Source organism: Colias eurytheme, chromosome 11, assembly GCF_061535395.1.
Source record: "Colias eurytheme isolate Ceu_HAF_F1 chromosome 11, ilColEury1 Martin Lab GWU primary, whole genome shotgun sequence".
Classification (NCBI taxonomy): Eukaryota; Metazoa; Arthropoda; class Insecta; order Lepidoptera; family Pieridae; genus Colias; species Colias eurytheme.
Window position 1 is genome coordinate 2351793 of NC_142990.1, and position 27420 is coordinate 2379212.

At 31.7% G+C, this 27420-nt stretch overlaps 1 protein-coding gene across 1 annotated transcript in view; it reads right to left on the bottom strand.

The window, feature by feature from the left end:
• Positions 1-3666: 3666 nt before the first annotated feature.
• Abcd3 (ATP binding cassette subfamily D member Pmp70) overlaps positions 3667-27420 on the bottom strand; it is a 31337-nt gene continuing 7583 nt past the window's right edge. Inside the window, exons 5-15 of the mRNA XM_090106882.1 lie at positions 14619-14799; positions 12111-12180; positions 11785-11879; positions 11452-11569; positions 9835-9932; positions 9279-9468; positions 8577-8712; positions 6929-7103; positions 6153-6326; positions 5110-5214; positions 3667-4686 (exon numbers count right to left, since the gene is read on the bottom strand). Coding sequence (XP_089963008.1) covers positions 4552-4686; positions 5110-5214; positions 6153-6326; positions 6929-7103; positions 8577-8712; positions 9279-9468; positions 9835-9932; positions 11452-11569; positions 11785-11879; positions 12111-12180; positions 14619-14799 — 1477 coding nt within the window. The 3' untranslated portion in view covers positions 3667-4551. The remainder of the gene's footprint in view (positions 4687-5109; positions 5215-6152; positions 6327-6928; positions 7104-8576; positions 8713-9278; positions 9469-9834; positions 9933-11451; positions 11570-11784; positions 11880-12110; positions 12181-14618; positions 14800-27420) is intronic.

Consider the following 27420-nt stretch of genomic DNA (forward strand, 5'->3'; position numbering starts at 1 on the left):
GAAATAAGTGAGCAATAAATTAAACACTGAATTTAGTCTGATTATCACAACCACAGATTACTAAATAGTTACTACTCACAATGAGCAAATTGGTTAAAGGCTTATTGTCTTTAACTTGCAGTATTAAGAATGAATTTTATCTAATTTTGTGATGGATAGTAAGGGAAGATTCAAATTTTAATCAAGTGATATGATATCTACTACTGGCTATGGCTAAAGTCTAATGTGGAAGGCATCGGTCGTCTCTAGGACACGATCGCCTCGGTATATAAATATACCTAGGGGCTAGGTGTATAAAATACCTAGTTGAGATAGTTGAGTTTGTATTATTTTCTGTTAATGTATTGGTACTCAATAAATGATTTTTATTTACTTATTTTTTTTTTACTAAAACTTAAAAAGTAGAAAGTAGTACAGAATCAACGACATTGAATTAAGTTGGAATATCATTTAAAATCAAAATACTTAAGTAGGTATTACATTTTTAATAAGTTTTTTAACAATAACTAATAAAAAAAAATCAGCCCATGTGGACGTCGGTTAATCATTGAGAAGCAATCATATTTTTTGCAGTATTTTTTTTTTTGAATAGTGGAAACCCTATTTTATAATAACTATTTATCTAATATAAGCTATGACGACGTGCGACCTTTATTGATTAGCGACGTTCGACATTAGCCATTATTATTCAAATCAATTAATCAAGTAGCCTCTTACTTTATTTTAATTAAATCAAATGTTTAACATATTTTTTTCTTCTCTGTACACATCAAACTTAAAAGTAAAAGAGACAGGACACTATTGTCACAGCCTTAAATAAAAGGGTCACAGATAATTTTATGATAAACAATGTCTTTATTTATGTGAGACATTTTATTTTTTTCCCTTATTAAAATACCATTCATGCCTTCAAGGGTTGCTGCTTCAAGGTATGTATTGGAAACTCAAACGAATACTTTTCCTGCAGCCTAATAAAAAAAAACCCGAATCAGATTAAATATTCCTTCATTCATTCATTCAAAAATAAAACACAACATTATCCTTAACCCTTCTTTATTGACCCAACACCTATCAACAAGAACAACATAAACTTAATCTATCACAGCAACTTTCACATTGAAAATTATTAGTTACTCACATTATTTTGAATACATATAAAAATTACATCCATACAATTGCTACATGATTTAAAAAAGAATTATTAAAATTAAGTCATGTATTGATATGAGTAAGCTATTTTTTTTTACGACAAAACATATTTTCGAGTCTCTTTACTATTAATTCGAGTAAATCGAATGTATAGTAAAACTCAAATTTTTACGTATTAAAAAAAATATAATTTTGCAGTACACTTTATAAAAAATCTAAACTGAAAGATTTATTTGTCAATTAAAAATAAAAACGAATTCAAATTTAATGAAAGTTATGAACTTATTGAAAAAGTTGTTTTAAGTCAAGTCAAAAAGAAAATAGACGGTAACTAAACCCAATTACCTACCTACATACATATTACGTCTTTGTGATTTTGAAAATTATATTAACAAAATATACAAATATTATTCGAGGTATCATTTTCCGTTACTATTTAGAATCATATAAAATTATACGTACCTACATGACTATAAAATTTAAAGTGAAAGCAAATCAATGTGTGATTTTTGTACTTAATTTTTTTTTATAAAATACCTAGTTAAGAACATTGTTAAGAATAAATTTTCATAAATGAGCACTGTAATTTCTTATATGATTTGTTTACCCAAAACGAATTAAACTTCCATAAATAACACATCTATTATAATAAATAATAAAAATATCATTTACAACTCTTCTAGAACCTAATATAGTAAGTATAATAGTAACAAAAATATAAAAAAAAATACATTATAAAAATGTATCACATACAGTGACTTGGTCACAATGGAATAAAAAGGAAATCGATTGGAATAAAACGGATAAAGAATAAGAAATAATTTTTTTAAAAATATTTTTATCAAACTATTTAACTAAAGACTTTTTTTAATGCAATTTATATTACAATTAGGAATTAAGATAAAAAGTTTTGTCATACATTTTTACTCTAGAAATCATCATTTTTATAATGCGCGAGATTTATTACAATTTTAATATGACGATATCAACTCACAAGGTACTTTCTTCATTTCATTTATTATATAGAGAAAATGTTTTCGTATATAAAAGTTTACATATTATAGTACGTCTAGTACATAGAGTATAATAAAATTAAAGTACTTATGTAGTTATTTCAAGTATTTGATGGTGTAAAAATAAAATATTATAATACCACAGACAAAATATAACCCGTTTAAAAACCACTGTGAATTTATTATTTGTTCAAGTTGAATCACTTCTCATATATTCAGTCATTCAGTTAATTTTACTAAGTTTAATTCACATGCACTACATTGATATTACAAGGTTTTCAATGGGAAATTTTGTGAAATAATTATCGACAGTTGTGACTTCGCGTAAAAATAATTAGTTCGACTTATAATAGAACTTTAATTATAACATATAGGCATGTTTATTATTTTAAAATATGTAAAAATAGAAAAATTTACTATTATATAGTATATTTTTTATGAAGCAGAAAATTCTGAACAGAATTGTGACATCTTTATTATTTTATATTTGTTTTAAATTATCTATTTCGAACAAAAACTTCAATTTGAAATTTTATTTCATAATGTTTATTAAATGAAATACCTTTCCATTACTTGTACATTATACATAAAGTATTAGTGTGATATGAATACGCCTTAGGGCGCGTTCCCACCGTGTCGTGACGACAGATAATCGTGTAGTTTTAAGTGTCGTGGCTTATATGTTTAAATGGAGGTGTTCACATTTAGAACGACACAATTTACTGTCGTCTACGACAGTTTTTGCAGTGACTTTGTCGTGACAGTGGGAACGGCAAGCACGACAGTCGTAAAACGATAAAAAATCGTGGACGGCAACTCTATAACGTCCATTGAACTCAGGAGAGTAAACGCACTAGTAATCACCAAGCGAACGCAGAGGCGACTAGATTTGTAGCTTGCTGATGATGTGTAAACGACAAAGCGACTCCCAGGAAACGATAAAATGTGGTCGCGATCCAATGGGAACAGCTAGATACGACAGTCGCTAAACGATAAAAAATGTTGACGACAAACAATCGTTATAATGGGAACAGGTAGAGACGACAGTCGTCGAACGATAAATTAGTCGTTACGACATAGTGGGAACGCGCCCTTAAAGTATTTGTGATATACAGGGTGTCCCACTGTTGGTATACTAAGCTCAAAGGAGGTTATAGTTTTGCATACGCTGAGTACGTAAAAAATAATTAAAAAATTCCAGACGCATTTTTTTTTCAAATAGATGAATTCTTAAAACTCTATGTGTACACCCATAACAAGCGAGCCGCCCAACTTTGCCACCAGCACGTGAGCTATCGTGTTTTCATAGATAAAATGCTCATATTAGAGAAGCGGTATATGCCGGCTACGCGAAGCTAGAGAAGAAAACATGGATTTTCAGGAAAAATTTAGCAAAAAATTTTGGACGGTATTTTTTTTAAAAGTATTTTTTACGTGATCAGTGTATGCAAAACTACAAGTTCCTTCGCGCTTAGTATACCAATAGTGGGACACCCTGTATATTTTAAAATACAATTAAATATTTTTATCTATTATGTTAATAAATTTTCTATCCAGCTGTGAATTTTATTCTAGGATGAAAAAGATAAAACGATAACAAAGGTTGTTGAAGTAGATAAAACATCGTTTTATATTTTTCGAAATGGTCGTAGTACGTCGTACGTCGTAGTCGTGGTACGTATTTAAATATTTTTGTCTTGAAACCATCCTACACGATCATGCTACATGTCATAATATACTTATTTAAATATGTTATCGAAAATCTTTGAATATTCTTATGACTTCTCATTTAAAAAAACACTCACGAGTGAAGCTAAATATTTCATGTTAGAAACATCTTGACATAAATTCTAATATGAATTCATTTCTCTAGGAATAAATGTTAAGCGAACTCGCAATTTCGCTACCATGTAGCTTTAGTACAGTACATTTTGTTTTACACAATATTTCTATAGATAAAAACTTGAGCAACTTGCATGTCATGCAGCATGAACGTTTGTATATTGCCTATTGACGTAATAAACAACTAGACTCGCCTATAAAAAAATCGTCGCAACATCCTAGCCATATTGTATAACACACTCATTGAAATTACCACCTTATTACGTGGCAGTAATGTTCAAAGTCAATTGTACTGTTCTAACTCTGCCTAACACACGTAAGCAGAGTTTAGCTTCGGACAATTTGATATTGCGAGTCTAGTCATTTATCATAAAATGGTATTGGCTAATTATTAAAGTGAAACTTTTATTACATCGTCTCAAACTTTTTGGTCTGTGTAGCGCATGTCGCGTGACGGTCGGCTGCCGAGTAGGTATAAAGCAGTGTTCGGAAAGTTTCACTTTTACCGTGGTTTCATAAAACCACACAACATTTTTTCTTATTATAATCACGATCCGAACTCCTGCGTGCTATTATCGATTTCCCCAAACACATAACCGCCACGACCGTCCATTTGCAAGTAATGATCGTGGTGCTTCCATAGAGACTTGCGGTGGGACACAGTGAATAGCGATATGCCCATCTGGAAACGATAATAGAATAGAATAGAAAACACTTTATTGTACAATGCACACAAAAACAGAAACAGAAACGATATGTTACTTAAAATAAATGTACAATTCGGCGGCCTTATCAATAATTATTTTAATAGAATAAAAAAGATGTCCAAAAAGGTTTGTATTTAGATATACGGAGTGATAAAATGAATATAATTACTCAAAAAGTAATTTTAAATAAAGTGTTTAATATTTTTTTTTACACTGAATGTATGTAAAATGGATTATGATATGATTAAAATTATAGATTTTTTTTTACAGCAAACAAGATTTTTATAGTATCACGAAAATCCTCTAAATTTAATTAAATATGTAATATTAATTATTATTAACTTTATTTCAATTAGTTTGATAAAATAATAATTCATTTGAACATAATGATAATTTACCTCTCTACAATATTGATACATTTGTCCCTCAACGTCAACAGACACGGCGCTCGTGCACTCGTCCAAAATGGCGAACTGCGGCTCGTGGTAGAACAAACGCGCCATCTGTACAAAAATAAAATTTGTTTGAATTCAACGTAATCTTAATATTATATATAAATCTCGTGTCACAATGTTTGTCCTCAATGGACTCCTAAACCGATTATAATAAAATTCGCACACCATGTGCAGTTCGATCCAACTTGAGAGATAGGATAGTTTAAACATGTAGGTACCACGGGCAAAGCCGGGGTGGACCGCTAGTATAACGTTAAATTCTTGATGATGAATTTAACATAATAATAACGTCTATGTTTCGTTTAATTTTCGAAACAGTTGAATAGAAAGAAATCATGAGTGTGTCGTATGACGACATTGTTTTTCACTTGCTGATGAAACTGTAAATTCAGTGGGTAAAAATAAGACAGAAAATGACACTAAAAGGACTCTAGTCTCTATCCAAAATATAATTGGAAAACAGTTGCACATAGTCGATTCAAATACCTGTTTAAACAACCTATCACTTTATTTATTTATTACCCTTTAATAAACACTTCATATAATTTACACGGCAAAGTCAGTTTAAAAATCATAATATATCACCAACTCACAACTATTAATAGACCATACAATCCTTGCAAACCTTGTTAAAAATACAAAAAACTTTTTTTTTTTTAATTCGGATAGGTAGACATTTGACCACAGTCCCACCTGATGGAAAGCGGTGACGCGGTCTATGGTGGTAAATCATGTCTACCTAGAAAATGCCTATTTATTCGCCTCTTGAAGGAACCCATATTGTAGTTCTCCGGAAAGACACGACGCTGGCAGGGAGTTCCACTTTTTGGCGCACTAAGAATGACGACGCAAAGCGTGAAGTACGAGCAGTCGGTATTTCCACCAAGTAAGGATGGTAACCTGCAGTGCGCCTGGATGTCCGTTGAAAAAAAGGGGATGTAAAATTAATTTAAAACTACAAAAATAAACATGTATAAAGAACTCACAGCTATCCTCTGTTTCTCCCCCCCGGAGAGCACATCCATCCAATCTTCCACAGCATCCCACCCCCCCTCTCTTGTACTCAAGTACGACAGTTGCACAATATCTAGGAATCTGCTGAGCTCAGCGTCTGTACGCCCGCGACGGACCATCTCTTCGCGCGTTTGCGGATAGATTATCTGTGGCATAAAATATTTTTAATCTACACTAATACATATTATAAAGAGGAAAACTTTGTTTGTTTGTTTGTAATGAATAGGCTGATAAACTACTGGACCGATTTTAAAAATTCTTTCACCATTCGAAAGCTACATTATCCACGAGTAATAGGCAGGCGAGGCTATATATTATCACGCTAAGACTAACAGGAGCGGAGCCACGCGGGTGAAACCGCGCGACACAGCTAGTTTTTTATGAGTGTTAAAAAATTACTTCTGTGTTTTATTCATTTTCAATACTGGATTACATAGACAAGCAAACTGTTAGTTCAACTAAAATTTATTGGACAATTACTTCTGATTTTTTTAACAATGTTGTTTAATAAAATCGAACTACTGCATTTAATTACACTGCTGGTATACAAAATCTGATCCGTATGGCTTCACTTTTACTTAAAAATCAAGCTATTTATGATTTCTGGAAGAGATCGCTATTTTGCGATAAGGCCATCGTTTGTACATTATTCTCCTCTTATCTGTACTTTATGCGTCTCTATTTCTTTTGTGTGTGCAATAAATAATTAAATAAATAAATAAATGAATTAATAATAGAATAAACCCACCTGGTCCCTAAAAGTGCCCAGCGTCATATACGGTCTCTGCGGCACATAGAACAGCTTGCCCTTCGGCGGCTTGGTGAGAGTCCCGCCGAAGATCGGCCACAGCTCGCCGAGCATGCGGAACATGGACGACTTGCCGCAACCGTTCGGACCGCACACTAACACGTTTATACCTGACCTGGTAATAAAATAAATAATTAAAATCCTACTACTATTATAAAGGCGAAAGTTTGTAAGTATGGATGTATGGATGTTTGTTACTCTTTCACGCAAATACTACTGAACCGATTACAATGAAATTTAGCACACATATAGAGGGTAACTTGGATTAACACATAGGATAGGTTTTATCCCGGAAATCCCACGAGAACGGGAACTATGCGGGTTTTTCTTTGAAAACGCGGGTGAAGCCGCGGGAGGAAGTCTAGTATTTCATAAAAATACTTCTGACCAGGTTATTGGATGGAATAAATTAATTAAATAACTATTTTCTGCAAAAAACGCAAGTCCGGCGCCACTCCAAATTGTAAAATAGGGACAAATGACAATTTCTTATCGAATACAAAAAGGATAACGTCAATCCTTTAAAAATTTACGGAGCTATGGAGTAACAGAAACGGAAAATTAAATCTGTCAAATTGAGGGTTTTTGGGAATGTCAGTTGAAAAATAAAACGTACTACGTACTCGGTCAAACACGCGTCAAACATTCATTAGCTATGTTTTATGTTTTGGTTAAAACAATAGACCGAACCAATTAAGCTGCCAATAGTGCCAACATTAATTATCAATGTTACTTTAAATACAAATAACCGTATTTGATGACGTAAATTAAAATTGTTTTAATCGCTATGAAGATTATATAAAAACTAGATTTCCGCCCGCGGCTTCACCCGCGTTTTCAAAGGAAAACCCGCATAGTTCCCGTACCCGTGGGATTTCCGGGATAAAACCTATCCTATGTGTTAATCCAAGTTACCTTCTATATGTGTGCTGAATTTCATTGTAATCGGTTCAGTAGTTTTTACGTGAAAGAGTAACAAACATCCATACATCCTTACAAACTTTCGCCTTTATAATATATATATATTAGATAAATCAATTAATAACAAACATAACAAAAACATTTATTATAACAACAAAATTAAAACATGAATTAATTCTCAACAGTTACTTTATATTATTTCTAACTATACAATAATTAAACATAACAATGGAACTCATTATTCCTAAAAAAATTGCTTATGTTTGATTAGCTCCAAGGATACTTACGTAACAACTTTAAAATTTAGGAAGCTGCACATTAATGACATAGACTCTATTTTATTTTTGTGTCTTATTTGTTACTAGATTTCCGCCCGCGGCTTCGCCCGCGTTTTCAAAGGAAAACCCGCATAGTTCCCGTTCCCGTGGGATTTCCGGGATAAAACCTATCCTATGTGTTAATCCAAGTTACCCTCTATATGTGTGCTAAATTTCATTGTAATCGGTTCAGTAGTTTTTACGTGAAAGAGTAACAAACATCCATACATCCATACAAACTTTCGCCTTTATAATAGTATTAAGATAACACAATTTTGATATGTAACTTAAATAATCAACGGATAAAACATTTGTAAAAACCACAATAGACAATTTAATGAACAACTTACTTGACTTCAAAGGATAACTCCTTTATAAGAACATCTCCATTGGGTGTAACAAGCGGTACTCTGTCGAAGCGAATGATCTTATCTTGGTAGATAATTCTACCACCCCCTGGTGTTAAAGAAAGCGGACTTGAGCTTACTGAAAAGAGAAAAAAAATGGATGTTTGTAAAGTAGGTTTACGATCAAGATGTTTACGTGATAACATAATGCAGTGGCAGCGCTCGAGATGAGACGGGAGATCGGTCCGTCTCTCTCTCGTTATACTGCCATCGCGCTCGTGAGGTTTTGGTGTGACACAAGTTTCTGAACATGTCACCCGACTAAAACGATTTTAAAAACGTTATCACGTCAAAAACATAATTGTTTGAAGTGAAACTTCTTTAGGCGCGTTGAGAGTAAAGTTTCAAGGTCTCGTCATGGCAATAGCATCACGTCATGCAGTAAGGCGACGATTTATGGTATATTTTAATCTTGCCAAATAAGTTTGCTTCTGACACGTGTGCTCGGCACACACGCTGTATTTTATTTTATTTTTTGTTATTTTTTCTTGTTTTTTTACTCACCACTGCCATTTGGCTGTGTATCCACCATGGCCCGTACTTAGTTGCCCTCATTGACGTCCGCTTACACGGTACAAAGCTGCGTCACTCTTACTAATATTATTTTTTAAGGTTTTTAGTTATTTTTCTTGTTTTTTTACTCACCGCTGCCATTAGGCTGTCTATCCACCATGGTCCGTACATAATTGCCCTTATTGACATCCGCTAACACAGTTCTTAGTTGAGTGACTCTTGCTGTAAGTCCGGCCAATTTGCTCATCTCTCGCCCGGAGAGAACTAAGCGTCCGATACCTTCCGCCATTTTGACTAACATACGACCGTATGTGTAGTAGTGCTGCGGGTAAATAGATATGTGAATTGCTGTTTTCGACGTTATTTTTATTATCATCTAAATTGTTACTATTGTTACATTTATCAATATTAACAACAACACAAAAATTATAAGCATAATGCGAGTTGGCATAAGTTCATCTAATTGTTAAGGAGCCATCAATCGATTTTTAATAAATTGTTTTGTTTATGGCAGTATCTAACAAGAATTGATTTTTCATACACGTCAGTAAAATTTAAGTACATCTCTGTTTCTAAATGTAAAAAATCTACATTAATAAGCATGCTTATAAATTGAGTTTTTCCATAGTTAAAGGTATGTTTTGGTTTGAAATAAAATAATTATTTAGTTAATTTAATGTGTACATACCCTAAATCTATCTTGTTCTGAGCCAGTTGTGAGTAAGTTGTGATCCTTCACGAAGAACGGTCGAGATACAGCGTAGAAGCCGACTACGATCGCCACATCTATAAAGATTAAAAATACACATAAGTATAGAAATATGTACATATTTTTTTATGCTGCGATAGGGGAGCGCTTGGCCACGATTTCGCCTGATGGTAAGCTGAGATGTGGCCTAAGATATTTATAAAATACTAGCGGCCCGCCCCGGCTTCGCCCGTGGTACATATGAAAAATAAATGTTGGCCGATTCTCAGATATGCACAGAAAATTTCATGAGAATCGGTCCACCCGTTTCGGAGGAGTATGCAGACTAACATTTTGACACGAGAATTTTATATATAAGATTTGTTTCGTATGACATATTTTATCTAAAAAAAGCAATTTCTAATTAATATTATGTTAAATACATAATATTGTTATTGTGAGGATGAATAACAACAGCTGACGAAGCACATAAGTATTCGTTAAATAACATAATATTTATACATATTATGCTACAAACAAAGATACAAAGATAATCTAGTACTTGAGTGCGAAAAGTACGTCACATAAAACTATGTGATTGTTAATCGTTCAACCACCCATATGTGGTAACAAGTTTTGATGTGCAAGCCAATAAATTGATTATAAAATTACGTATCAAGATAGTTGAAAGAAGTAAAAATATTCATGACATGCATAGAGAATTCATCACATAGTATTTAACAAATTCGCGTTCTCTGTCCCTATATTCCTATCTATGCAAATCTTTAAAACTATGCAACGGATTTTGATGCGGTTTTTTTAATAGATAGAGTAATTCAAAGGCAATATTTCAGTATATAATTTATTAGGTTATAGACAAAGCGAGGGAAGCCGCGAACGGCAAACTAATATAGTATAAATGCGAAAAATAATCTGTCTATCTGCTACACTTTCACGGTTTCACTACAGCACCGATTTGGACGAAATTTGTAATTAAAATATTAAAATAACTAGGCTAAAATTAGCATTCAACCGCAGTCAAAACCACAAGGCACAGCTAGTTTATCATACAAACTTGTATTAAAATTACATTTACAAACCATAAACCCAGTTCAAGAATCGCAACATTGTATTTAACACCATGTTTGTATGTTTATTCATAAACATTAGTTAACGAACATAACCTTACTTGTAGCTTGATGATATTTGTAATCCATAAACATTCCTACATATAGACATTTGTGATTGTAAATAAACATTATTCATTTACCTTTTTCGTACACTAATGGTGTATATATTTGAACAAGCTTTTGTCTATCTATATATATAAAACTCAAAGGTGACGGACGGTTAGGACGTAGGCATCCGCTAAGAAGGGATTTCCCGAAATTCTTGCAGGAACGGGGAAAAACGGGGATGCACGTACAAAGTCGTGGGCGGAAGCTAGTCCATAATAAAAAGCCTATATCATTCTAGGCTCCGAGCTATCTCCAGACACAAAAATATTACCATTAAATCGCTACGTTTCGATGAGAAAGAAAGACAAACAAATCGACACATTTGATTTTATAAACTATCATATTAGTGAGGATAAATAAATACATAAAATAAACTTACATTTAGCAACAATGTTGTCTATGAAGCCCATACCAACGCGGAAGTTGAGGAAATTCCTCAAATGCCGCGTTAGTTTGTAGAAACTCGATAGTAGAGTCAACTGTTCCCTTCTGTTACCCTGAAATAAGAACATTTATTTCGTTTAGGATATTCTAAAGATTATATTAGAGTTGAATATAACTCGTATAATTTTTTATTCAATAAAACTTTTTTTACTTCAGTACCTACCACTTATTTTAAGTGATATTTTATCGAATTACCTGCATTTCTAACTATTTGTTTCTAGAGTTTCTAAAAAAATGGTCTTTAAATCTATTTATAGGAAATACTTACTTGATAGAAAGCAATTTCTTCAGAGTTAGTTATAAGTCTTGAATTAACAAATCTATATTCGCCTTCTAATTTCTGCTCATGGACCGTCATGCGAGCTGAAAATAAAAAAATAATGTAGAAAAAAATATATTTTCCAGTATAGGAACTTTTTATTACATGAGGAAGCATTTTTTAATGTTTAAAATTGGAATTTTATAAAAATTTAAAAAAACATGAATTAATCAATAAGTACTTAAAATTATTTTTTTTCAGCTTCTAATAAAAAAAAGTAATTTGATAAAAACTCAATTTTATTTCGCTACTGTTTTAATATTAAGATTTTTTACCTGTAGGCCGTCGCAAATACGTCAAGAACATTCCAGATGCAAATAAGTAGGCCATCATTAAGCCAGGCGTCTGGAAAAAAATACATTATTTACTTACCAACTTAGCTTACCAAATTATTCAATAGAATCGTAAAATACATAAACATTATTTATATAAATTATGTATTTCTGCAGCAAAGCAAGGTTACATCATACATGTTTAAGAAAGGATACATGTAGATATATACAGTATATATTTTTTTAATTACAGTAGAACTCCAATTATCCGAATTAATGGGGACCGGGACCCATTCGGATAATCAAATATTCGGATAATCGGATTTTTTTTTAAATTTGCAAGTGGAGAGAATAAAAGCTACGTTTTGATATTGCACTATATTTTTATTGAATTAAATGAAAGAAACATGAAAGTTTCACATGTTTTAAATATATAAATAAAATGTACCTACTTATGTACAAGTTTAGAAATAAAAATCATGGTTTTTTAAACATCTCAAGTCAGTGTAAGCACAACAAGTCAAGTCTAGACTTGGACGCGCAAACACTGGCTTCGCGGGGGGAAGAATAATAGCGCACTTTGACTTTTTTTGGACAATTTTTTGTGATTCGGATAATCGGCGATTCGGATAGTCGGAGTTCGGATAATTGGAGTTCTACTGTATTATTACAAAATAATACGACTGTACACAAACCCAAAAAAATTTTGGCAATTTCAGCGTCAAAATGGACAAATGAATAAAAACTGCCATTGTCTAGTAACAGTTAACAGTTTTTACCTTGTGCTAATTACCCTTTTTTATGATTGTTGTAACTTAGCAGTGCAATTGACAACTCATTTAAAATGACTGGTTCAATTTTGTTAAATTCTAACTATGATTATTTACCATTATTTCACAGTTAGAACCTTTTCAGGTAATTTGTCATATCAAAATAGTCCATCTAAATATATTATACATAATATAGCAAAACAATCACATGTATACTATATATATATATATATATATATATATATATATATATACACTAAAGGGACAAAATGTAAGGTCGAAGAAAATTTTGAAAAGAATGCCTTTATTTTTCACGAAATATCTCTGATTATATTATGAAATTCTAATTGGAATTTTTGCTCAAATATGTCGCGTAATTTGGAAGCACTAAATGCTTTACATAATTATTGTTTTATTAATCCTAAAGTATGCAGAAATTACTGTTATCCGATCGAATAAAGTAAATTACCCAAATAATTATTTATTACTAAGTAGGTATACAATAAATTAACTAGTGAAAGTGACACACAATAACTAGTACTTTACGTCGATTTTATGGACATAAAGTTTTATTCCATTGAAAATAGAAGTAAACAAAGATACGTGCGTGTGCGATGTATAAAAACATACATAATTACAATTTGCCACGTAAAAAAGTAAAACAAATGACAAATGCAAGATTAATCATCAATTATTGCAATAGAAGAATCATCTTCATGTGAAATAATTGCGTGATCAACAACACTTCTTAATTATGTCATAGTCTTCAATTGATAGATGGGTGTAGAGAAACAATAGTTATAATATTATGTAAGGAAACCCTCAAGGTGACCGCAACACTCAACAAATGGTGACATTATGGTCGGTAAATATCATATTATGTAGGACTAGCTTCCGCCCGCGACTCCGTCCGCGCGGATGTCGGTCTTCGCGTGGATGGTTCATTTCTCCATTTTGAGTAACTCTGACAATAACATCTTATAAATATCTATTGGACTCAAATACGGCTAGGCCTATAATAATACCCAACGTGTGTTCGCTGTTCTACAGAACAACGTCTATGGATAAAACTGAAAAATTAAGATTATTTTTTTTCTTCGTATTTTTTCAGGATAAAAAGTATCCTATTTTACGCCCAGGATAATAAGGTATAATTATACCAAGTTTCATCGAAATCGAACCGTTAGTTTTCACGTGATGTCTTCACATACAGACAGACAGACAGACAGACAGACAGACAAAAATTTTTTTAATCACATATTTGGGTTTGGTATCGATCCAGTAACACCCCCTGCTATTTATATTTCAATATTTTCAATGTACAGAATTGACCCTTCTACAGATTTATTATATGTATAGATTTCCTTATAGTTATAACAATCTGTATCGAAATTAAAGTTTTATCAGTAGGTAAGTACTTTTGTTGATTTAAATTAAATGTATGTACTCGTATTTCTACAAAAGAGGCAGAAGTTTTAGTGTGCATAATGTCCCAATTACACTGTACACTGTACAGTGTACACCTTAGCCCAAGATTTTGAAATTCGCTGAAGTTAACATTCAAGATCTTTGCTTTACCATGTACCTTAGAGTAATTTTTTCGTCTATAACGAAGGTGACCCTTCATTTAACGGTATGAGGTGACTCTTTAATATATACCTATATTACATATGAATTATAATTTATTTATGCAACTCAGAGGTTTAAATATTTCTAATTAATAAATTGCATTAAAACTTACAGAAGGTCCCAAATTGACGGTCAATCGGTACAAATATATCGATATATCGAGTAGTGGCTTGCTGATGTAACTGTACAGATCTATGACGGTGTCGCAGAACTTCTCGATATCTGTGGTCAGCAGCTGGTCGGCGTTCGATATCCGATTGTCGAGGTTCGTCACTTTGTAGTATGTGAAACCTCTGGAAATTAAAAAAAAAATTGTATTGTCACCGATCATTGATAAGTATACAAAGTTTGAATTTTTAATTTTAACTGTTCGTTAAAATAGTCAAAATCAAGTTCATAGGAGTCCTTTACAAACATACAGGTGAAAATATAACAAATAAATTTTATAAGGATTGTGTTAGTGGATTACAATGTTTATTTATTGCTGATATATTATGTATGTGGTGTCATTTTATTATATTTTTCACTCTACACAAAAAGGTATTTATTAATTGTATGCAATTTTCGATTTCTGTGTGTAAGACAGTGTGAATAAATGCACATGGACCTATTTCAAGGACATTTAAAAAAAATATCTTTAAATATAAACGGAACAGGGAACTGTCCCATACATATATTTTATTTTCTACTGTGTCTTCCATACATTTGTTCGCTAGAAAATATGATATTCAATTATTGTATAATATTTATCACATTCTACGCGACTGAGTATTGATGTGTCACGTTCTAATAGCATAAACGAGTTTAAAGACTTACTTAAAATGTTACTGTATTGTTACCTGCTATAATTACTTATCTATTGTATATCTTTTAAAGATAATGACGAATATTAGAGTAAAACATTCCAGAACAGAAATATTATTGAATTTTTTGGACATTGGAGGATCTAGATTCTAAAGTAGAGGTCTATAGTATCTATATTCTATACTAATATTATAAAGCTGAAGAGTTTGTTTGTTTGTTTGATTGTTTGTTTGTTTGTTTGAACGCGCTAATCTCGGGAACTACGGGTCCGATTTGAAAAATTCTTTTGGTGTTAGATAGCCCATTTATCGAGGAAGGTTATAGGCTATATATCATCACGCTACGACCAACAGGAGTGGAGCCACGGGGGTGAAACCGCGCGGAGCAGCTAGTATAGAATATACTAATTGCAGTGCAGAGTTCAGGCATACATAATGCATATATGTAATATGTAGTTACATATTATGTCTAAATGTTTATTTGGTAACATAAAATTTTGCTAAAAAATGGTATAGTCAAAAATGAATATCTATATAGTTTGACTGAGAATTCAATAATTAGTATAATTCCAATTACCTAGCATTATAGTCTATAAAAGATCATTATTCTTAAATAAAATAAATAAAGCTTACATATTTATAACTTTTTTTTGCACGTAATTCTTTTACAATGGAATTTTTCATATTTTATAAATGTTATAACTTATAAATACTACAGTCTACAAATGACCTCTTGTAGTGACCCGACATAGCGATTATGAATTTCCAATTAACATAATACCTATACATTATACACCTTTACGTTTAAATTCATATTTTAATTTCCGCGATAAATTGTTTGATTTAGAATTATTGTTTTAAAAAAGATGGAGCCAACGGCTTCACTCTTGCTGTCTAAAGTGTAGCCTATGTTATCCAGACTGACTAAATTTGGATCGTTAACAGCATTAACATAATAGTAAATATTTCCTCATAAAAAACTAAAACGCTTTCATATTGACAAAAGAACGAACCGGACATAACCTTCCCCGTTTTTTCAGTCAGTTGAAAAAATAAAAAAATGCCTCAACTATCTACTTATATCGTAAATAGTACCTAAATACAGAAAATGGAAAATCATACTGCCCTTATAGTACCTTCAAACAGGTAATGTAATTCCGATTTTTAGTAAATAATATTATAGCAAGCTGCAAGTCATTTACACTACCAATAAAGCATTAACTACTAATACCTACATATTATAAATGCAAACATTTGTGAATACCGTCTGTTGTATTTCTAATGGACTTTTAAATAATTTGGAAAATCCAAAAGTGCACGCCTCATAATTTTTTTTTAATAAATATTTATTTATTATTATTTATGTTTATTTCATAACAATTAAACCACATCGAATCAGACCCTGAAAAATGAAAGGGTTCTATTCCTGAGCATACTCAAGCGTAAGAGAAAAAAAAAGACTCGATTAGTAAAGTATTTCGGTCGCTATCGTGTTAACAAGAAAAAGGATCCGCACATACAGACACACGGACGTCCAAGACAGAACTTTTTTAAACTGTTTTTTAACTAGTTTAAATAACAAAAATGACATCAAAAATATCATGAACGTTAAAAATAGTGTTTTTTCTTAATATGTGTGTGTATGTATTATCTTACAAGTGCAATGTATGATACATAAAGACATTTTAAGTTTGAAAAATCAGATGTTTTGCGCGAAGTGACAGTAGTACCCACCTCAACGCTTCGCTTATGAGGCGTGCAATAATTAATTGTTGTGTATTTTGATGCTATAAACAAACACAGTATTAATAAATGTTAATTTTCAGATTTCGCAAAATTTAATCATTTCTAGATTATCATATCTGAATAAGGATTGGAATGCTTATGTTGATATACATTTTAATTACATATATGATTACAATAGAAAAACATACCTATTTAAAGTGCTTTTTCTGGTTTTAACGAAGCACACCACTCCATAATTAGTTTCACACATTATTCACAAATTCCTTGTTTATTTTGTGTATTATAAAGATAATTTTTGTGCAAAAACGTATATCATATGATTTCATGTTTTCATTGTTTTAGTCGTCTTGTTTATTACATTTTTTTTACATTTGATGTTACTATTCAAAGAGAGCTCAAATAGTGAATGAATCTTAATGAAATTTGAATAATCCCTGTCCTTATGAAAAACACTAATGATACTTATTTTTTTTTGTACCTTATTAGTGTGCCTACGTCTACAACATCCTCACTAATGTATATTACCATGGACTAATATAATCTAAAGAGGACTGATGATTGTCATACTAGAGATCGTACCCCGTAATTTCAGCTTATTGCTAGATGGCGCTCTCATTTGAGCTTATTATTTAATTTGCAGTTTTAAAAGCGCTACCTAGTGACCAATTTTAGAACTAAGGAAACAGCAAACTATCGATTTTCAATTATTACATCTAGAGGGCGTTGTTTTAAAAACTCCGGTGTTTTTGAATTATTATTTTAGTTTTTAGGGAGCATCTAAGGAAGTGAGTACCTCTATTACGATTTCGACACCCACTACAAACATTCGACATAGTGATCAGAGTAGTGTATATAATATAATTATATTATATATATTCTTTATTTTCTGTTAAAAAAATGTCTATATCTTTTTTCTTCTTAAGTATTCCCTTGTAAACAGTATTATTTATATGACCATAAAATACGGGAAAAGAAAAAAAAATGTGGATGTACAGCGATGATTTGAACCAGCATCTATCGATTTTAAAGTACGAGACTCAGTCAACACAGCTACAGGCACTTATACGTCTTACATTGAAATTTATGCTCTAATTGTTCGAGTATTTCTTTGATAAATACAGTTCATAGCAACGCGGTGGTGGAGCATCTTAAGGAAGTGAGTACCTTTAATAAGATTTCGACACCCACTACAAACATTCAACATAGTGATCAGAGTAGTGTATATTATATATATTCTTTATTTTCTGTTAAAAAAAATGTCTTTTCTTTTTTCTTCTTAAGTATTCTCTTGTAAACAGTATTATTTATATGACCCTTAAAATACGGGAAAGAAAAAAAAATGTGGATGAACAGCGATGATTTGAACCAGCATCTATCGATTTTAAAGTACGAGACTCAGTCAACACAGCTACCGGCACTTATACGTCTTATATTGAAAGGAGATTGCCCAAGTGACTATGGCACTTGGTATCGCAATCAAACTTATTGTGTCAAGATGAAATATAGCTCAATTTAAAGCTTGATGTTAGTACTTTTAGAAACGATTAAAGTTTTTATGTAAATAAGCCGCAGTTCACGACAATAAAAATAAAACAATAGTTTTATTCAACGCTTCAAAAAAATACTTTATCGAGTTTATACTAACGATGAACGTTAAGTTTTACATTTATTACATAGGTAATATTTTAATTTACAAGACAAATGTGAAAAGTAAATCGTAATAAACATTATAATTCAAAATAAATAACGTCGAACAATGCGTCGAACACATTCATTCAACTATGACATATGACGCAGGACGCTTGCAAGAGAGATAGATATAATGTGTCAAAACAGAAACTTTTACTTTTATTTCTATTTATTCGGTATAATTACGACTTAATAGTGATAAATATGATCATTATAAATACAAATAGGAATTAACAATATCACGAACACGTGACACAACTAGTATTTTACCGATTCCATACGTGGTCATACATGTTTCAAAAGAATAACTTTTACTATTATTTCAATTTATCCGGTATAATTAAGACTTAATATTGATACATATGATCATTATAAATACAAATAGGAATTAACAATATCACGAATACGTGGCACAACTAAAATTTTACCGATACCACCCGTGGTCATTCTCCTTTATGCTCTAATTGTTCGAGTATTTCTTTGATAAATACAGTTCATAGCAACGCGGTGGTGGAGCATCATAGAGTAACTTATATAGGATTGTGGAGCATCTTAAGGAAGAGAGTACCTTTAATAAGATTTCGACACCCACTACAAACATTCGACATAGTGATCAGAGTAGTGTATATCTTTTATAATATAAAAATGAATCCCAAAATGTGTTGGTAAGCGCATAACTTGAGAACGGATTAACCGATTTCGTTAATTCTTTTTTTATAATATTCCTTGAAGTTCGAGGATGGTTCTTATGTAGAGAAAACGTGAATATGTACCACGGGCGAAGCCGGGGCGGACTGCTAGTCTTATATATAAAAATGAATCGCAAAATGTGTTGGTAAGCGCATAACTCGAGAACGGCTGAACCGATTTCGATAATTCTTTTTTTATTATATTCCTTGAAGTACGAGGATGGTTTTTATGTAGAGAAAACGTAAATATGTACCACGGGCGAAGCCGGGGCGGACCGCTAGTAATATATATTATTTAAATTCTTTATTTTCTGTTAAAAAAAATGTCTATATCTTTTTTCTTCTTAATTATTCCCTTGTAAACAGTATTATTTATATGACCATAAAATACGGGAAAGGAAAAAAAAAAGATGTACGGCAATGATTTGAACCAGCATCTATCGGTTTTTAAGTACGAGACTCATCAATACACCTACGGGCACCTATACATCTTACGTAGAAATTTATGCTCTAATTGTTCGAGTAATTCTTTGACAAAAACAGTTCATAGCAACGTGGTCCATGGTCTTAGATCATTAAGTAATGGATGGAGTACGCTGGCAAATGTTCTAACTAAACTTTCTGCTGATTTTGGTGCGGGGAAGGTAACTCACACTATTGAAACACAATCACACATTCACAAAAATAATTTGTGTCACGAAAGTCGTAAAAATTTATGACCTTTTAAGCGACGAGTTTTTAAATTCAACTCTATCCCTAAGTTCATAAAGATTAAATTTGTATTTCATTCCAAGTTGTCTCGTGGGGAGTGCGGTTCAATATCGCGTTCTAAATTCAACTTTATAACTTAGATCATAAAGATTAAATTTGTATTTCTTTAATGCCTCAGCCCCCGGAATCACAGACACAATAGAAAATCTATTGTGTCGTGGCCCGTGGGCCGTGGTCCGATCGGGCCGCTCGGTGGTCAAGGGGCTAAAAGATAGACTCGTAAGGAATGCGGTTCATTATCGGGTTTTAAATTCAACTTTATCTCTTAGTTCATAAAGATTAAATTTGTATATTTTCTTTCCATGATAGTCTCGTGGGGCCGCATCAATGATCGAGTAAACGACTCGATTATTTGTCTTGATCATATCGCTAAACGATACATCGACGATTATTAGAAATTGCATTTAATTAGAAATGTACGTTAAAAAAATATACACAAATGAAAGGTTATTCCATCTTTTTTAATATTCGACATGTTTGAATTGCTTCTGCAAGGCTTGACAGTGCAAAACGGCATTTTTAGCGGAGCACTCGCAGACGTCCTTTCGATGTTTTAGCCTAGGAAAACGCAGAGTGTTTGTAATCGATTACGCAAGTAGTTTTTATGAAAGCATAAGATTTTTCGATTCGAATAATCTTATACCTCGACAAAAGGGGAAACACCTGCGAGTGTTATCGATTACTTAATGATCTAAGTCCATGGTGGTCACGAAGTCACTCTCGAACAGCGATGAACGAAGTGACAAAAATAGGCGGTCCATCCTAAGGAGCGCTGGTGCAGTGAACTCCCATAAATAATAATAATAAAGTTGTGCTCATTCATTTAACAATTAATATATCTTTAATTTTAAATTAAATTTATCGTATACCTAAACTCCAATACGAATATCAAATGCCTAAATACGGAATCCAATAAGAGGTTAAGAGAAATTTTCAGTCCTTCGCGAAACAAAAGATCACGTAAACATAGCGCAATCCATTTTATAGATCATCTTCATACTTGATAGTATTATTTTTTTATATTTTTATTGAAATTGATTCCAGAAGATAACTTTAAAAATTCATTTTGTTACTTTTATTAGTGATCCATTGAAATGTTACATTTTTTAGCCCTAACCTTGCATTTTTTAGAGGACGCAATTTTGTTTTTTTGATGTGTAGGGGGGGTCAGTGTGAAGCTAAAACCACAGTTGACAGATATATACTACGTACATACAGTTAGGAAACTAAGCCCCCCCCATGAAATTATGACGTATAGCTATAGGGCTGTTACTTTTTGATATTTAACCGACTTGAAAAATAAAGGAGAAGGTTATCAATTCGGCCTGTACTGTTTGCTTTTTTTCACAGTTGATTTTGTGGTAATTTGGAGATTAAAACCCGTTAAAATACAAAAATGGTGTAGCCTAAATATGAATTTACAAGAAGAAACAATCCGAATTAATACAGCTTGTAAAAGTAAATACGTTTTTATCAGTGCTATATTTCGAAATCTAGTTTTGTTATGGACGCCGAAGGCTATATTTTAATGTACCTAAATTATTTATAATGCTTGATATTTGTATTATACATATATTCAATAATTATTTTAAACCAGAATTTACAATACTTGTATGTAGGTATACCTACTAAATTATTTTTAAAACGATAAATTAAATTAAATTAAAAAACACAAAATATGCAAAAATAAATTAAAATTATTATTATACGAGCATAGAACCTCTACCTTTTTGTTTTAGGAAGAAAAAGAAAATAGTTTGACAGGCTTAGTGCTTGACAAAGTGGAGACGCCACGTATCGATAAAAATACAATAATTATAATATCTTTCTTTTTATTCCCTAATATTTACGTAATTATGCACATAAATTTAAACAAGATTTTTTTAAGGTTTCCTTTTTTTATATTTTCGTGCTCTTCTAGATTGCGTAAAAAATAGATGCGATCTTTAAACAGACTGGACTCCTAATAGGTACTATTTGTAGCTATCATTTTGATAGAAAATATGTCAACATAATATAAAACTCATACTGCCATATCTATAGAAATTAAAAAATAGTCTCTTTTTAACTTGTAGTCAGATATGGTATTTACAAATATATTTATTGAAAGGGATACAAACTGAAACAATCGATATTTATTTAATGTGAATTGACATCACTTTAAACTTTTTTCCATACTATATTCAAAATCTGTGGATGTGTCACCCGCTACTATCGATCCCCCTCAATACCCTTGTAATCACGCTTGATGGGGGGGGAGCCATTTCGAACATTTTGTATGAAGTTTCCTTACTGTATGTATCTGTATATTGTGCTAAAACCAAGTTTGTGGGGTCGCCACCCTTGTCCCACGGCCGCCATCTTGAAAATAGCGGTTGAAATGGTATTTACGATATATCTCTTAAACTATTTAACTGATAAAAAATATCGTTAACATTATTTGTTGCAAATCGAAATATTCCAATTATTTGTAACTAGCGGTCCGCCCCGGCTTCGCCCGTGGTACATATTTACGTTTTCTCTACATAAAAACTATCCTCGTACTTCAAGGAATATAATAAAAAAAGAATTATCGAAATCGGTTCAGCCGTTCTCGAGTTATGCGCTTACCAACACATTTTGCGATTCATTTTTATATATAAAGATTTAAGATATTACTTTGTTCTCATACCGTTATTAGTGTTACGTTTACTCAAATACAAAAATGAAGAAAGTATTATTTTACGCTTATTAAATCTTTAAAACTAAAACAAAATGATGTGGAGGTAGGGAGGTGGATTTCCTCAATCGAAAAAGGGAGAGACTAGTCTACTCGACCGGCCGGCCGTAAAGGCCCCGATTATTAATGGCGGAAAGTTGTATATATGCTCTGTAACGAAAACATTTCGCTTGCGCGATTCAGAGCAAAAAATAACATTTAAATAAAAATATTTTTTTGCGTATTATATTTTACGTATTATATTTTACGTTATAGTTTACGTTTTTTGCATATTATATTTTACGTCAAGATACTATTTGGCACATTGATTTTTTTTGTAGCGACATCTCTTAGCTTCATTAAACCGACTTAATGCTCTAAGGCGACATCTAGTTCTTAAACGTATAAAAAAGCTTATAAAAATGCCAAATGCTACTGTGAGTGACATCTATCGACAAAATTGGGAACTGAGAAACGAGTTACGTTTTTTACTATGGCGATTGTAAGTCTTCTTGAGTGTATTAGTCTATGATATTACTATAATCTGTGCTATAATGCAAGTGTACTTGTTTGTTTGTCTCTCTTTCACGTCACAACGGAGCGATTTTATGAAATGTTTTTTTCATCTGAAGATAGTAAGAAGGCTAGAGAGTGACATAGGCTACTTTTACCGCGGTGAAACATTTCTCTATCCGTGGGAATTTCTTTTGACCACACTGAGCCACGGGTAGAAAACAAGTAACTTAGTAAGACATAAAACAATAGCATTTATTTTATTTTCATTAAAATAAGTAAATATTAAATATCAACAATGATCATTTTTTTCAAACGGACTTCAGACAAAGGTCAAAGTTCGCTGGCGTGATTCCACAGTCCACACTACAACTATTTCATAGACAATCTATGACAGTAGACTAAACCATTAGATTCCCATTAATTAGTATTACAGGTTTTATACGTCATAGTCATTCTTCAATTAATCGAATAGCAATCCAATTATGTATCAGATAATTTTGTAATGAATAACGACTTCAAAAAGTGTTTTGTTTCATTTATCTTAAGGCTGCAGTCTAGCAAAATTGCGTTTTCAACAAGTTATTTGACAATTATTTCCCGGCTAATGAAATGATAAACTGAATTTTTTTTTCTTGTTTATCAATTAGTGTTATATACGCAATGTGCGTGAATTTTTTCACATTTATAAAGTTACTTTATGTTACCTTAATCAGGCCTTCAAGATAAGTCTCTTTCCCCCAAAATCATTTCGAGCTAAGTTTGTGCACTCACTACGTTGCAACCGATTACAATTTACACAATCTGATCAGCGCATTATTATCCTTATATAGTCGTTATTAAAAACTGCTGAATACAATTGCCGAAAAACTTATGATTTTCTTAATTAGAGCGTTATAAATTCATTAAATTTCCCATTTTTTGCCTTACAAAATCGATTGATAAATACTGCTAAAAGTTATTTTTTCCATTAATTTATTCGAGTTGGTTGAAGACCAATGAGTATTAATCCTTTAAAAAAATTTTTTTTTGAATTTTGATAATTCTTTAATATTAAAAAAATATTTAAAATAATAAGGAAAAATCCTAGCGAATTTCTTTAGTCGCGCTCCTTGGGCCGGAGCGTTCTGACGTGTGCTCTACGCTCGATTTTCCTTCATACCGAAGTGAAAGTTGCTCTACTTCATTAAATTTAATATTTTTGTTAATTGATTATTTTTATCTTAGTTTTGTGCAAATATTCGTATTTTTAAACATTTGATTTCGATATGGAAAATAAACGAAAAAAATACGCGTGTAACTACTAGAAAAAAAATTATCTTCGAACATAAAGTTAATGAAACCAAATAGATTGCAAATAAAGAAATTGTTGCCAATCACGGCAACAATTTCTTTATTTTACGGGGTGTCAGTAAAGGGATGTATATTTCTTTAAAACTAAAGTAAGCTCATAAATTTTCTTATAATATAATTTTTTTGAAGTTCCAAAAATGTTTATTTTTCGTTTGAGAAATACGAAATATAATATAAACTTGTATTGAGAACTTGAACTTCCCAAGTTCATCCGGGGAAATCCCCATACGGGGAAAATGATTTGTTTACTCCAAAATTGATCCGAGGTGTTTTAATTTTTTCTTCTAGTCATTTTCAACGTAGCGGCATGTTGTTTGATTATTAATTTTGTAACTTAAATACAGGATGTTGGTTTTATATTCTGATCTTACAGACGCGCTGACAAATTTAGTCCACCATTTCTAGTTTAGTCTACCAACTCTAAGTACCAATATTAAAACGAATGGATTATCATCACATCATCAAAATTCAGTGGGGTTGAGAACTAAACAAACAGAAGTAACAGAGACGCGAAGAATAAAAAAAGAGGACGAAAACGATAATTCGTTGATGCTTTCCCTTTTCGACGAATTGTTAGGGTACATCACCAATCTGCAAAAAACAAAACTGATGATTCCCAATTGCTGATTAAAAACGAAAAACAAATAATCGACAACAGTGGTGAAAATTTGCTGATCACAATGAAACATCCTTCAGTGGTAGCAGATTTACTCATTTAAAATGTATCGGTGAACAGCGTAAAGGAGAGGAGGACAGGAAAACATTATGAATGTGGATGGTGGATTGTATACAGGGTGTAATCGATAAGTATGTGCAGGCGATTATGACGTTATTATTGCAGGTATAAAAAAACTTAAAACTGATATCGAAATTACTTTACCTAATGAGCAAAATGACAATAATAACTTTTTAAAAGTATAACGAGAAATATCTAAAAAAATTACTTTATACACTCCCATATCAAAAAGGGAAAATGGGACTAGTAGAAGTTAAATGTCTAATTCCGGCAAAAGACATGAATGCGGAAGATGCGGTTAAAAAAAATTTAATATTTGAAATACAATGCAAAAAATAACACTTTAGTCATAGATAAGAATCATGACTATTTTTTCCAAATTCAGGGACAACTAAACGTTGCAGAAGCAGAAGTCTGCTTATTTGCTGTTTGGACTGGAGTGAATCATTCGTTAAAAATAGAATATATAAAATAGAATATATAAAAAAGTATGTAACGTTTAGGCAAAATAAAATGATGGACCATTATTGGATTTTACATAAATTGCCTACTGTCAAAATTGATTGATTCGAGACTTCAGCATTCGATGCCCATCAAGGACCCATCCTATATCATTCAAGCGATTGAAAAAAAAGAGATAAATCCAGCGCAACCGATAAATCATCAGAATGCTAGCAAAAGATTTATTAGGTTTATCAATATAAATCTATATATTATACATAATATAATAAATCTGTAGAAGACGCGAAGACTGACATCCGCGCGGACGGAGTCGCGGGCGGAAGCTAGTCAGAAATAAATATCTTTTGTTTTCATTTGCGTATTTTTCTATTTTATAATTTTTTAACACAAACATTACATTTTTTTTATTAAATACAAAATTTGTTTATCCGTTTTATTAGTTAAACTGAACAACTTTCACTAAGAAACTTAGGTCGAAAAAAATGTATAGAGTTATGCATTTTGTATGGAAAGCTTATTTTTTTTATATTTCGTCCAAATTTCTTTGTAAAAGTTGATCAGTTATATAAACATGAAGTTGAAGATATCAATAGAAAGTATTCGCAAATTTTGTGTACTGATAAAAAAAATCACCCGGTGTAATTTTCACGAAAATTGTTTCAAATTGTCATTTTTGGTACTTATTACGAATATTAAATTATACGAATGATTTAATTTTTAAAAATTAAGTGGAGCAACTTTCCCTTAGTACATTTGTATTATTTACATATAGGATGACAGGATGCATTTGTTTGCACTACTAGACCAAGCCCTTAAGTAAAAAATGTATATTTATTATTTATGCATATAAAGTCGAATAACATTTTTGAAAACCGTAAATCTGGGCCGAATGTGGCCGAATGTTATGAAGGGTCTTTTTACGGAATGAACATGATGGCCTTGATTTCGTAATTGTATTATTTTTGTTTCTTTTTTTATTAAATTTATCTGGTAAACACAACATCTTTAATAATATATTTTATACTCGGCGTGTTCAGAAAACAAACTGCCGTAAGTTAAAAAATACTTGAATTTTAAATAAATTCCAACAAAACATTTATGGGGAAGTAAATTTTACAGTTTTTGATAAATTCTTAAATTATTTTTTGGTCATAAAACATTGATATACATATAAGCAAAAAATAAAGATATTAAAGTTGTTTGATATATAGCCTTTATCTATACTAATATTATAAAGCTGAAAAGAGTTTGTTTGTTTGAACGCGCTAATCTCGGGAACGACTGGTCCGATTTGAAAAATTCTTTCGGTGTTAGATAGCTCATTTATCGAGGAAGGCTATAGGATATATATCATCACGCTACAACCAACAGGAGTGGAGCCACGGGGGTGAAACCGCGCGGAGCAGCTAGTGTAACATAAGCTTAACTTTATCCCAGTAATTGAGTTCTTTATA